Below are 14117 nucleotides of genomic sequence, written 5' to 3'. Positions count from 1 at the left end.
TATCTCGTCACTGAGACAGCTGAGAGTTTTTACAATTTCTATCTATATGTAGCCTCTTTACATTTTCCCCCCAATAAGCACTTCAGATCCATCAGTGTTTTGTTACTTTCCCTGCAGCTTTAACCGGATCGACATTCCGCCTTATGAGTCATACGAGAAGCTTTATGAGAAGCTGTTGACAGCTGTGGAAGAGACGTGTGGGTTTGCTGTGGAATGAAAAAGCTACCAAAGGAAACAGATGCTAGCTCATGGACCACCAAATCAAAAGCTAGAAGAAGCTTGCTGTGAACTTCCTGCTAAGCTGTCTGAAACATCTGAACTCTGACAACTTAGAGATGGGGCTGTTTCCCTTAGGTCGCTGGTGGATTAGGGGGGGAGGGTCGGGGCTTTTCTTGGTGGTTCCCAACTCTGTTTTCTCCCCTTTGTTACAATAACCCCTTCCCTCTTCTTCTATCCCCCCTGAAATGAAATGCAGCCAAATTCAGCATTTGGCTTTGGTTACACAGGATATTCTGCTAGATTTGTAACACATATTGTGATAGGGTCAGCGACCTGTGGGGCTTTTTTAATAGGAGAATCAAAGTGTATTTGAGAATGAGCTTAATTTGCTGAGGACTTGAAACTGGTAGGTGCACCTGGTTAGTCTGTCTTAAATCAAGGTTGAGCCTTTGTAGAATCCAGCAGGTGCAGAGTGTCTGACTGGCACCAGAATTTGCATTGCACATTTTAAACATCTTTAAAAAGTAAACTTCTAGCAGAAAATACCTCCATATGAACACTTAACTGAAAGGTAAAGAAATCCAAGTTCTGCCTTAGCAGGAAGCTCCCAGTGGAAGCTGTGGCTCACCTTGAGAAAAGTGAAGGAATCTGGGACAGCTTAAACGGTATTGTATGATTTCTTTTTGGTTGTCCTGGCTGAAATCTAATTGTTTTGCACGTGAAAACAATTCTTTCCTCCGGCAGAATTACTTTCCATCGTTTGTTCAGATGTAAGTACCTTGCAGAGAAGCCTTGTGAGGAGGAGACAGAGGATAAAAATCCATTCAATCCCAAAGCTGTGATTTCTGTGCCACTGTTTTACCCAAGATGTGTTTGTGTGACTTTAAATTCTAAGACTCACATGGAAATCACTAAAAGTCAAGTTAACAGAGCAAAGTCCCGCTTCAGATTTTTTGGCCTTGGGAAAGGTTTATTTGGAGATTGAGGTAAAAAGGGAACTATATAGTGAATACATTCTACATGTTACCGAAAGCTATTGGAAGAATTTATGACTTCAGTTATGTAGGGATGAAAATTTCTCCAGAGAGCCATAAGGCTATTCTTTCCAATATCTGAAACTAATATTAAAAGGTTCGTTCTCTAACACAGGGGCAACAGAAGCAAATCCAATACCTGAATGTCTTGGTTTGATACACAGGTGTCTGCTAAGAAAGGCAGGAGCCTCCCTTTTAATGGAAAATGTAACCCACTTCCCTCCAAATTACTGGAATTTTGAAATTAAGGGGTTTTCAGGCAAAGATATGAGAAATAGTAATAATGGCTCTTTACTAGTATAGATAACAAGGCAATAATACAGAAACACTGGCTTAAAGTGACAGAGTCAGGATAGGACCTGACACCCTGTTGGTCAGGGTGCTGGTGGCAGCCCAAGTTAGTGGTGGCTGCAGTCCTGATGAAGTGATAGATGTGGTTCTGTTGAAGCAGTGATCCTGTAGAAGGGTCTGGTCTTCCTCTGAAGGTCCAGTGGTGGTTATGTAGCTCTTGTCCTCTGGGTAGTAGGTAAGGGCTGCCTGTGGTGTTCCAAGTCTCAGATTATATCCAGGTAGGAATGCTTGGTTCCTCCCCCTGGGTGGAGCATCTCACAATGGGTGATGTGATTTTATGAGTCATGCATTGAGGCTCAATGGCCCGTTAACAGAAGATAATTCCCCCAGAGGGAGTTACCTGGGATGTGTCATGGAAGAGATAAAGAACACTGCCCCACTTGGTTGTAAGAGATTGTGATAGAATACATACCTTTGGTTACATCTTACATTGTAACCTAAGACACTCAATCACTAACATTTTTCCAGTTGGCACACCAAGACGAGACAGTATTTTAACAAATAACATGGCTTCAGAGAGACCCAGTTATCTATCAAACATGTCTAAACTTAAGCAGGCTTGCTTGTATAGGATTTTTTTTTCTTTGGCAAGCCTGGTTTTTAGAGAGATTCATGACTGAACCACTTAACAGATGTTATGTTAATGGAATAGTGCATTGAAATTCAGCTGTGGGTAAGAGACTGTCCTTAGGAGATGTCTACTGGAATACTTCTATTTTGTCTTTATTTAATTGCATTTGGTAATAGCTTTAAACTGTGATAGGACAGAAAGTAGACACTTGTCAAAGCCTGGCATTTTTCTCTGTTTTGTTTGTGGTTTTCTTTTTGTCATTGACCATAATTCTTGTGATTTGTTGTCGGGAGTCACATCGGAGGTGTAAAATTGTACCATATTGTGAGATTTGCACAGGGTGGCTAAAGATGCTCATCCTGCAGGACTGTACAGGAGAGGCATGTTCAGCCCCCTGTTCTGTAGGGATCTTTTGGCACTTGGAGACCAGTTTCTGCAGTTCTGGTTGTTGGGATGTGCAACAGTTGGCAGACAGCATCCCTACAGTCCCGGGCTGAATAGCAGAGTCCCCACAACCCTGGATTTTCCAAATTGCTTTGGTGTCAAACCTGTTCATAGAGTGTATTTAATCCTTTCAAAACGTTTGAATGTGCAATAAACCAGTCAGATAGGAAAAATGCAAAACGGATTACTGCCCAAAAGCTTTGCATGCAGTCTCATATGGGTTTTTCACTAAAAGAAGTGTAAAAAACCCCCAAGATCCAGATACTAAAGCCCACCCCTAATAAAAATCCTGTCACACCTGCAGCACAACTGGCTCAGTACAAACCAAGTGAGGTGAAGGGAAAGGCCCCTGATTTGGAGATCTATAGGTCAAGTAGCTTTATGTCAATGACCCAGTTGGCATAAGATAGTTCCTAATGTCTTTGCTAGGTCTGTGTTTTATTGAATGCACAAAATAAGAATAGGCAAGGATTGTTGTTTCGAAAAGTCCGTCTGTTTTTTGCTGTATTTAAAAGCCCTTGTCAAGGTACCTCCTCCGTGCTGACAGTAACGAGAATAGGGCACTGTCTTTTAAATTATTTCAGTTCTCTTTTCAACAGCTTCACCACCTCTCCCGTCGTGTTGTCTTTGCAATTTTGTGCCACTTCAGTGACGACGAAGACATTTTTTGTCTTGTTCTGTACATGCATTTGAGGCAGGCCTTAAAGCTGGTTGGGTGGATGGAGGAACAGCAAGGAGTGAGGCAGAATGGCTTTGCAGCCATGGGCTGTTCTTCCTGTGCCCACTTCCAAGGCCAGGGAAGGACAAAATGCCAACAGGAGTTAGCATGGCTTGAGCCAGTGGCTCTCAGAGGTCTGGGATAACCTCAGCTGTCTGAATTTGTGTCCATTCCCACTTGGTCTGCCAGCACTTGAACTTGGTTGTTACTTCTCAAACTTGCCCAAAGAAAACCATCGAGTCCCGTGTTCATGTTGTCATTCCACGTTCCGCCGTGTGCGCGGCCACTCTTGGATCTGACCCGAAGGAAGTACAAGGTACAGCGTGTCTGTCGTTCCTGTCCCACGGCAAACCCCGCAGCTGCTCCATCCGCCGTGCCCTGATACTGCTCCTCGGCCTCTACTCTACGCTCAGGGATGTAGGAAACCACCACTCTGCTCGTGTGTTCCAGCGGGAAGAAACGAGACTGTTGGATGGGTGGGAGTGTTCACTTGGGCATTATGTTAGACGAGACCCTGCTCCAAAAAGGCTGCTCGAAGCTCCAGACGGTGCGATCAGCTCAGCAGTTTGTCCTCAGTTCAAGTCGAGGTGGTTGTAAAATCCAACAGATTTTGTAAATTACTGATCCAGCCTCCGGGCCCTCTGGAGCCAATGCCCAGGTTCGGGGCCGTGTGGCACAGCAAATTCCCAGAAACACAGTATGGATCTGGTTTTAATCTGTTAATTTTTTTTTTTTTGTTGTTGTTGTTCCTCAACCACTTTATAATGTATTTTTTTTAATTTATTATTTTGTAATGTCATGTTTAAGTATTGCTGCTATCCTTGTTATTCTTCCCACTGTTTTTATTGCAGATTTATTTTGTGGAAGTTGTACACTAATGTTTCATTTTATGTCTAAATCAAAGTATTTAAGGAAATACTAGTTCTATTTAATGTGGTTATGGAACCAGCTGGAATAAACAGTGATTGTATAGTAGGCTGGACCCAGGAGGTCATGTTCATTTTTGTTACATATGCAATAAACTCACAACTTTAAACTCTTGGTAGCCACTGTTTTGTTCGTTAAAATATATATGGGAATCAGAGGAAAAGAGTGGACAAAGTATCAAAATGCAACTGATTTAACAGATCTGTGTGGACTGCCCAGATGAAAGTCTTCCTCTGCAGGGAGAACACTTTGTTTCATTAATTCACCTTAATCTTTTTCCCTTCTTGTCTCATTATTGTCCTGATATTTTTCCAAACCTTCAATTTGCAGAAAGAAATTGTAATCTCCCCCTTAATGAAAGTGGAGAAAGATTCACTAATGTTGATGAATCCTTGCTTTCCTGTTTGTTTGGTTTTTTTTCACTAATTACTGCTGCTTTGCAAATGGAGAAGGACAGGAGCGAGTCCGAGGAGGGTGCTCAGTGTTGGTGTGTGCTGCAGCAGTGCCTTCCCTCCCTGATGCTGAAAGCTGGGCCATAATTTGGTTTAATAAATAAATAAAAAAAAGGAGGGAGTACAAATAAAATGCTTTTTGTTCTTTGAGTAATTTCACAATATGAATAAATGACCGGGGAGCTGCTGCAGCCCAACCCTCGTGTCAGCCAGCGGCGGGGACTGAACGATTTCATTACCTGGAGCAGGAAATCGTGTCAGCCCTTCAGTGCTCTGTCACACACTGACACTGCTGTTTTCTTTAATAAATACTTTTTTGAGAAGTTTTCCTGATTTCTGCTTTCCTTTAGGTGCTAAGAGAGAGGAGGATCCCTGGAGCCCTGCTCCAGCGGGTGGGCTGTGCCGTAGAGGGGCTTCTCCAGGACTTCTCTACGAGGTGAACCTCTTGAAAACGCAATTAAAATTTTCCCATTTCTCTTAGGAAATCAAGCGGAGCTCAGCGAATCGGCTGTCTCCTTTCCTGGCAGCTTGGCAAAGTCACTGAAATCCCTCCCGTTCCATTTTCTACTCTTCCTGCAGGACATCCCCAGCTGCAAACGCGGTGACCTGGGTGGGGTTCCCTGCCACTCCCGGGCCTCCACGAGCACCCAGAGCTCAGGGGGACGGGGGGGTCCCGTTCAGGGGTCCCGTATTGCTGAGCCCCCAAAATGTGCAGGGGTCCCGTACCCCCAGTTGCTGAGCCCCCAAAAAGTGCAGGGGTCCCGTACCCCCCAGTTGCGGAGCCCCCAAAAAGTGCAGGGGTCCCGTACCCCCCAGTTGCGGAGCCCCCAAATGTGCAGGGGTCCCGTACCCCCCAATTGCTGAGCCCCCAAAAAGTGCAGGGGTCCCGGCCCCCCAGTTGCTGAGCCCCCAAAAAGTGCAGGGGTCCCGTACCCCCCAATTGCGGAGCCCCCAAATGTGCAGGGGTCCCGTACCCCCCAATTGCTGAGCCCCCAAAAAGTGCAGGGGTCCCGTACCCCCAGTTGCGGAGCCCCCAAATGTGCAGGGGTCCCGTACCCCCAATTGCGGATCCCCCAAAAAGTGCAGGGGTGCCGTACCCCCAGTTGCGGAGCCCCCAAAAAGTGCAGGGGTCCCGGCCCCCCAATTGCGGAGCCCCCAAATGTGCAGGGGTCCCGTACCCCCCATTGCTGATCCCCCCAAATGTGCAGGGGTCCCGTACCCCCAATTGCTGATCCCCCCCAAAAAGTGCAGGGGTCCCGTACCCCCCATTGCTGATCCCCCCCAAAAAGTGCAGGGGTCCCGTACCCCCAGTTGCGGAGCTCCCCAAAAAGTGCAGGGGTCCCGTACCCCCCATTGCTGATCCCCCCAAAAAGTGCAGGGGTCCCGTACCCCCAGTTGCTGATCCCCCCCCAAAAAGTGCAGGGGTCCCGTACCCCCAGTTGCTGATCCCCCCCAAAAAGTGCAGGGGTCCCGGACTCCCAATTGCTGATCCCCCCAAAAAGTGCAGGGGTCCCGTACCCCCCATTGCTGAGCCCCCAAAAAGTGCAGGGGTCCCGGCCCCCCAATTGCTGAGCCCCCAAAAAGTGCAGGGGTCCCGTACCCCCCATTGCTGAGCCCCCAAATGTGCAGGGGTCCCGTACCCCCCATTGCTGAGCCCCCAAATGTGCAGGGGTCCCGTACCCCCAGTTGCTGAGCCCCCAAATGTGCAGGGGTCCCGTACCCCCAGTTGCGGAGCCCCCAAAAAGTGCAGGGGTCCCGTACCCCCAATTGCTGATCCCCCCAAATGTGCAGGGGTCCCGTACCCCCAATTGCGGATCCCCCCCCAAAAAGTGCAGGGGTCCCGTACCTCCAGTTGCTGATCCCCCCCCCAAATGTGCAGGGGTCCCGTACCCCCCAGTTGCGGAGCCCCCCAAAAAGTGCAGGGATCCCGTACCTCCAGTTGCTGATCCCCCCCCCAAAAAGTGCAGGGGTCCCGTACCCCCAGTTGCTGAGCCCCCAAAAAGTGCAGGGGTCACGGCCCCCCAATTGCTGAGCCCCCAAATGTGCAGGGGTCCCGTACCCCCAGTTGCTGAGCCCCCAAAAAGTGCAGGCGTCACGGCCCCCCAATTGCTGAGCCCCCAAATGTGCAGGGGTCCCGTGCCCCCAGTTGCGGAGCCCCCAAAAAGTTCAGTCCCGCGGGCCCCGCCCCGCACACGCGTGCGGCCCTGGCCACGCCCGCTCCGCGGGAGCTCCGCCCGCCCGGCAGGGGGCGTGGCGCGGCGCTGCGCCCGCCCCCTGTCTCTATGGTAGCTTCTCCGGGCCGGGCCCGCCCGTCCCCGCGCGCCGCTCTGTCTCTCCCTCGCCGTCTCTCTATGGTGCGGGGCGGCGCGGTCACGTGGCGCGGGCCGGGCGGAAGCGGCGGGAGCGGCGGTTAAATGAAGCGGGGCCAGAGGGGCGGCGGGGCCGGTGAGTGCCGGGGTCACCCCTCCGTCCCGCGGAGCCGGTGAGTGCCGGGACAGCCCTGCCGTCCGGCGGACGGAGGGGCCGCCCCCGGGCCTCGCCGGACCCCTCGCTGCGGGCTCGGGCGCTGCTCCCGGCTGGGGCCTGTCCTCAGGGACGGGTCGTTCTTCCCCCCTCTCCCCGCGTCCCCTCAGGGCCCCGTGTCCGTTCCTCTTCCGCCGCGTCCCTTCAGGGCCGGTCCTTCCCCTCTCTTCCCGTCAGGGACGGGTCCCTCGCGTCGTCGTCCCCGTGTCCGTCCTCCCGTACCCCTCCACTTTCATCTAGGGCCGAGTTCTTCCTCCTCGCTTTCCCTGAGAATCGGGGACACCCCCTCCAGCTCCCCTCAGGACTGGGTCCTTTCTCTCCGCCCTCCATCCCCTCAGGGCCGGTCCCGTCTCCCCCTTCCCGGGGCCAGGGGGTCCCTTCACCCCCCCTGTGTCCCCCCGCAGCCCCGAGGGACGCCCGGGCACAGGCGCTGCTCTCCGGGGGCTCCTTGCGGCTGTCCCGGCTAGCCCGGGCCCGGTGCTTGGAGTCGGGGATAACCCGACAGCAGCTGGTGGGGAGAGGAGGGTAAAAGAATGTTCTCTTCTGCCCCCTGTTCAGTGTGGGAGCGCTCGGTGCCGCTGGGACATCTCGACATTTCAGGTATCTGCTGTGGGAGCTGCTGCAGGAAAGAAACCCCAAACACAGCTGTCCTCGGAGCTGAGGGATTGGTGTAAGAGATACTCCTCTTCCTCCTCTTCTTTCCTTTCTCTATTGATCCAAGTGCCAGCCAGCCGTGGTAGAGCACAGCCTGGAAGTGTTAATGTGCACTGCATTTATGTAATGAGTTTTTCTGGCCCTGGAGCTGACCTTGTTCCCCCAGAAGGCTGGAGGCAGGTCGGGATCCCACCCAAGTCTTCTGGGGCTGAAGAGCTGTGGGGAGCTCCAGCCTGTGTGAGAAGAGAGGGGTGCGAGCTCGCCCGGGGCAGTGCTTTGGGGTGGGCAAAATGTAGATTGGCTTAGAGAGTCGTCCCAGGGATCCTGGGATTTGCAGCTGTGCTGGCTGGAACCCTGGGTGGATAATGGCTGCTTGCACCTACCGGTCCAGCCCCGGGAGTTTTTCCTTTCCTCTCACCTGTGCTTTATGGCCTGGAGTGTTGTCTTTGAGTGTCCTCCAATACCTTACTTTAGAATCTTACTGACAGATGCCTAGAACAGTTTTCATACAAATAAGTTGAGTTGTTGATGTTACTGTTCAGTTTGGTCACTGTCCTGAGACCTCTGATGCTTTGAAAGAGAACAGCTGATGTTGCTGCTGTGCACTTTTATTTCCATCACCCAGGCATGGTGCTAAGGGACTAAAGCTTGATGTCCATGTGCTTTTCGGAGTATTCCCTCTTGTGTTTCTTTCCCTATGGAACAGGATTGCTTCAGGCAGCAGTTCTAGAGGGTCCCTTGGTGGCTGAGATGCACAGCCAGTCCTGAGACCTATGGGCAGATCTCTGCTTATCTGTTCTGTCTCTGTGGAGCTTGATTCCTCTTTCTTAACAATCTCTGCTCTCCCACCTGATGCACTTTGGAGCTCTTGCAGGTTTCCAGTGGTAGCAGGTGTCCCCTGTCAGGCATTTAGCCTGGCCTTTGCTCAGCTAACGTGGCCTCTCCTGCTTTCAGAGAGGATGGCATGAGGGTTTTTCCTCCAGCAACCTGCTTGGAAGGTGAGGCAGGAAATCTGAGACCCATCATTTTGCAGATCCAAATCTTGAGCAGGGTCTGGTACATCCCTGAACAGGTGCAAGGCCCGTGGTAGAAGCTCAAACCATGTGGTAGACCCCATTTTGTTTAGGACTAGTAGGATTCCAGGGACAGCTTTTAATTCCAGAACTCTGGGATTTACAGCTTTAATGTGTGCTTCTAATTTCTAGGATGAATGCTGTGCAAAAATTCCACTGCCTTACATCAGGCCTTCTGCAATTGTAAACACGTTAATAGATTTCATGTGCTGGGTGTCTTCATGGTGTGACTGGATGTTCATAAACAGTCATCTTGACAGGAGTTTGTGCCTGGAACACCAGGACTTGGGAAGGGACTCAGACAGATTTCCTGAAGATCTGTAGACATTCAGCCTGCTTGGAGGTGCTGCATTGTGGTAACAGGCTTTCTTCCATCTCTTTTTCTTGCTTCCTGGGATGTTTTCCTTCTGGTTGGCCTGGCTGCAGGCAGTCAGGGCAGGAACAGCAGTTCCTAGAAGAACGCTTGGGGCAGGTATTCCTGGTGATAAGGTACAGTCTGGATTCCAGCAGGGTGCTGGCAGCCTGTTCCTGGGCTGGAGTTTCAGGAGCTGCCTCGGAAGTCCAAATTCCGGGGTAGACCAGTGCTTTGTCTGCCTGAGAATGCGGTGGGCGTTCCTGCTGCTGGCGAGGCTTGTGCTTTGAAATTGGACACAAATCACTGAAAAGTCCTGTGGCAAGAATAGGTGGGGCAAACACACAATTCCGGCGGCTCCGGCGCAGCTGGAGAGAGACAGGAAGCATATCCCAGGGGCCAGGAGCTGATTAGCAACCTGGAGTAGCACAAACACAAGTGCAAGAGACGTGGAGCCCTTCGGGTGTTGTTTAATGCCTGCTGGAAGAAGCTCCCATTCTTTAATATGGAATGGGTGTCTTATTTTTATTTATATCGTTCTAAAGCCATTGTGAGTGATTTACTGAGTGCCAGCAGTGCTGGGTGTTGGGGCTTGCCACTGGCTGCATTCTTTATGGGACAGTCAGAGCTGCACCACTCATTCCTCTCACTGGAAGTTTGGAGATGTTTTTTTGGTTTTTTGCAGATGGTTTTGATCCAGAGGTATTTTAAGACTCCCTTTAAATTATTGAATTTGGACATCATTGTATCTACTTAATGATGAGGTATTAATAGTCTCCAAAGCCTGTGTGTGCACTGAAGTGATGGTGGGGGTTCAAGCTGCTTCATGTAACTGGGATTACTCTCAGTAGGACCAATCCCAGTGGGACAGGTGCCTTTTTAAATACAGCAGAAGGTATGAAACACACAGCTGCCTGGGGACAGCAGCTGTCTCCCGGGAGATAAGGTCATTTGTGTACAGGCTGGGAGTTTGTGTTTGAAGTGGAGCTGAATAGTGGGCTAGTCAACATTACTCCAGAGTAGCTTTGTTTTTAAGCCGGTTACTGGAAGTGGGAGATGTGGGAGACTAGGGAAGGGTAGGCAGGAAAAGAGGGGGGCAGAAAAGCCACTTAGCAGTGTCCTGATGGCTCGAATAAGTTATCCTTGCCAAAACACTAAGATGAGAGATAATAAGGAGTGTCTCACTGAGCTGGGATAATCTCATTCTCACCAGCCTTCATGTCACTTTTTTAGAATTTCAAGTTTATTTTGGACTATCTCAGGAGTGATGTTTTTCCTCTGGGTCAGTGCTTAAGGGCTTGCAATGGTTTTAAATTCATAATGATCTTTGAGAAAGCTTAATTCCTGAGGATGGGAAATGATATTCCTTCTGAATGACACCTCTCTCCTAATTACCAGCCCTGCTGTGGTTCCCTGCCTATGTTCATGAGGGGAGCTGTCAGTGCCTGATTAAGTGGAAGAAGCATTGGGCTTTAGGGAAGGATTTCACCGTGGGGCAGCTGCTACCCCGAGCCATGCTGTCACCTCGCAGTGTTCCTGACCCAGGTCAGCAGGAATTTAAATGAAACATGTGGCTTCCTCTCTGGCTTTAGGGTGCCCCACTCCTGTGCTGATGCTGGTTGTGCCCAGCTGCTCTCAGAGTGAGTTTTGGAGGCTGTGGTTGCCCCTTGCAATGAGAAGCGAAGTTGATAAGCTGAAATAAAACTGGGAGTGTTTGTGGGTGGCAGGGTGACCTGAAATGTTTTCAGTTGGCCTTGGAGGCCAAGTGTGGTGTTGCTCCCTCAGCCTGCTCTCCCCTGCAAGGAGGCCAAGCTACTGTTTGCATTATTCAGAGAAACATTTGGATGGGATCTGTAGAGGCATCACGTGATGCTGCTCTGCAGTACAAGGTGGTCGGGATCTGCGCTAGCTGGAGCCTCTTTTTGGGTGAATATAAGAATGAAAAAATGGCCTCAAGTAATATGTTTTGTCCAAAGCACTCCTTGCACAAGGCTCCTGTTCTGCTTTATCCAGACTGACGTGCTCTTACCACGCTACGGGCGCTGCTCCTGTTATTCCTTGGAGGAAAGCAGGCAGGGCTTGGCTTTTTGCAGCCCTTGCAAAACCAGAACAAGGAACAGATTTACACTTCTACTTCCAAATCCCGTCCCAAAGACATGATGCATTTTCGTGTGATGGGTGGGGAAGGAAAACCTCTCCCTGATGCTTCTTGCAGGTCATTTTTGCTTGAAGGCCAGTCTTAGAAGGAGCACTGGCCATGTACCCCTGGCAAGTACAGGCTCTGTTGGGCAAATACATTTCAGGGGGTTGGCAGAGGGAAGACACAGCAGTGCTGACAAGCTGCCTGCAACACAGCCATGATGCTGCTGAGGACTTTCCTCCTCTCCCTGCTTTGCTGTCATGTGCTGAAATGCAATTTGAGGGAGATGACAGCAGCAGCATAATGGGGAAGCAATAAAAGCAGCTCTTTTTTCCTTTCAGGAAACCAGCAGGGTAGGGCATTTAATGCCTCCCATGCTGCTAGGATTTCCAGCTACGGATGAGCAAGACCTGGGAGCAGTAACTTGGCTAATGTAAATAGCTCCTTGTAGATTGTTAAAGCAGAATCCTTTTGTAGTGGAGCTTCATTGTGTATCAACTGGGAGGTACCCTTGGATCTGCCAGGACTAGCACAGACCAGTTCCCAACGGCTGGAACACACCTCTGCCTTGGACACAGTGTCTGGAGAGTGCTCCTCAGCTCCATGTATTTGTGTTTATTTAGCAGTTTGTGTCTGGCTCTACTGACTCTCCAGCCCAGGTAGTTAAATAATCTGTCTGATACTGCAACACCCAGGAAGAGAATTTCTGTTCTGCTGTGAGGACTCGCCCAGTGTTGGATGTGAGTGTGTTGACCAAAGGTGGGCACAGGATTCACTGCCTGAAAGAGTCTGTCCTTAGCAACTGCTCTGAGTGCAGCCTGTGTAACCCCCTGGCTGTGGCCTGTGGTGGTTTTTGTAGTCCTGTGTCTGTGAAATGTTGGTTTGCCTTGAGATCAGTGGGTGGTACGGTCCCGTTAATCTACAGGACTATGGACCTGGAGAGTTAATGTGCAGCTCTTCTTTTCTTGCTTTTTAGCTCATAATTCATTCATTTGTGAACTTTAGTAGTCTCAGAAGGGGTTCATGCTGGGTGTGGAGCATCTCTAAATCCAGCCACCATCTAATTTCACTGTTTTCTGTTCTGATATAGTGGTACTTACCTCAAATGCAGCCTCTTTGCCTTTCTGCTGTTTTAACATACCCAAACTCCACAGTGGCCACTGCCACGTGACATGGATGAAGTCAGGCTGGACAACTGTCATGAGCCTGGAAGGCTGCCCTGGGTTTTCACTGCTGAGAGCTTGCTGGGCTGGAATTGGCTGCAGGGCTGCACGTGGCTGTAAACAAAACTAAACCCAGTTTTACAAAGGCTGTTGCTGGCTGTCTGGAAAATCTTTTGACAAGTGGTCATCTGTGGTGCTGGAGCAGTAAGGTGGTAGTTGCAGCTCTTCTGTGACAATGCTTCTCCTGCAGCAGTTGTTGGGTGCAAAAGGCAGCTTATTTTTTACTCTTTCCAGCAGAAATTGGTGCAGAGCATGGATTTGTTACTCAGGTGTTGGCACTTGTAAGACAAGGTTTCTGTTGGTAGGTAAGGCCATTTAAGACTTTTCGCTATGAGCTTGGCCTGTTGGCCCAGTCTGGCTCTAAACTGGCTTTTGTGTATATTTAAACCCCTAATTGATTGTGTAAAAGCATCTTTCAAAGTGCCTGACCTTGCAATAGGAGCATGTGTAATTTGAGTGTTAGGGATAGGCTGTGGCAGTATCAGCTTAAGCTGCAGTTAAAGATCTTCCCCCTTCTTGCAATTTATTTTACCACCCTAAATCTATTCTCCCAATTCCACCATGCTGGATATGTGGAGGGTATCTGATCTGAATCCTACAAAAACGTTTTCCAGGGCATTTCCTTTCAAAGCTGTAAGAAATGCTGGAGGAGCTCAGTGTGAGGGGAGGAAACAAGGTATGGGAGCATGACTGTCCTTAACAGGTATTGAAGTGAAACCCTTCTGAACATAAAGCCACAGCTTCTGGCTGCTGACCTTTGGAATTGTGGCAAGTGCAGATGCTTAATGTGGCCCTAAGAAAAGGCATGGCTGTTGTAACCAGAAAATGTGACCTGTGAAGTCATTCTTTTTGAAAGTCCCTCACTCTGGGGTGTTTGACACCTGGAAGGGTTGGTGGCAGGTTTTTAAGTCAATAGTTCTGAAAGTGCTGTGCAGATTGACAGAGACCTTCTTTTTGCCAAGGTGGGCTGCTGCAGTAAGGTTTTTTCCCTGTGTGCCACCTCAAGGTCAGGTCTCAGCTTTTGTGTTGTCAGCAGCTTTGTGAACAAGGTGAGGTATGCTGTGCTTGAAAGCAAAGTTTTTTGTGGTAAGTTCAGGTCACATTTAAAATAAAATAAAATATAAAAATACCCCATTTCCTTCCACATTTTTTCCTGGTGGTGCACTATGCTTGTAATTTTTTCTGGAGCACAGCTTCCCAAGTGCAGCTTAGGTGGCTTCCTGAGTGGGTCTGATGGGCAGCTGCTCAACATCCAGGATGCCATCAGAGCCTGTCAGTTCCTTGTGGTTTTATAGTCCTCTGCCACTGGAACTAAACCTCACTCTGTGCTTTCCAGCCCTCTTAGTTTTGGTCTACTTAGCCCTCACTGCTGCTTTTCACAGCAGTTTGCAGTCTGGTTCTCCCTGCTTTCAGTGCCCCTGCAGACAGGGCTGTGA

The 14117-nt window shown here is 49.7% G+C and overlaps 2 protein-coding genes across 5 annotated transcripts in view; both read left to right on the top strand.

The window, feature by feature from the left end:
- Positions 1–4378, top strand: part of SMURF1 (SMAD specific E3 ubiquitin protein ligase 1) — a 45432-nt gene extending 41054 nt beyond the window's left edge. For all 4 annotated transcript variants that reach the window (XM_068207163.1, XM_068207162.1, XM_068207161.1 and 1 more), the window contains exon 18: positions 118–4378. In XM_068207163.1, the coding sequence (XP_068063264.1) occupies positions 118–217 (100 nt within the window). In that variant the 3' untranslated portion in view covers positions 218–4378. The remainder of the gene's footprint in view (positions 1–117) is intronic.
- A 2954-nt stretch (positions 4379–7332) lies between these two features.
- The window catches only part of RNF216 (ring finger protein 216), a 76378-nt gene continuing 69593 nt past the window's right edge, over positions 7333–14117 (top strand). The window contains exons 1-2 of the mRNA XM_068207159.1: positions 7333–7357; positions 7798–7909. The gene's annotated coding sequence lies outside the window, so the exon portion shown is untranslated. The remainder of the gene's footprint in view (positions 7358–7797; positions 7910–14117) is intronic.

This window comes from Anomalospiza imberbis, chromosome 16 (genome assembly GCF_031753505.1).
Source record: "Anomalospiza imberbis isolate Cuckoo-Finch-1a 21T00152 chromosome 16, ASM3175350v1, whole genome shotgun sequence".
In the NCBI taxonomy this organism is placed as follows: Eukaryota; Metazoa; Chordata; class Aves; order Passeriformes; family Viduidae; genus Anomalospiza; species Anomalospiza imberbis.
The sequence above is the reverse complement of the archived record's forward strand: the minus strand, read 5'-3'. Positions and strand labels throughout refer to the sequence as shown.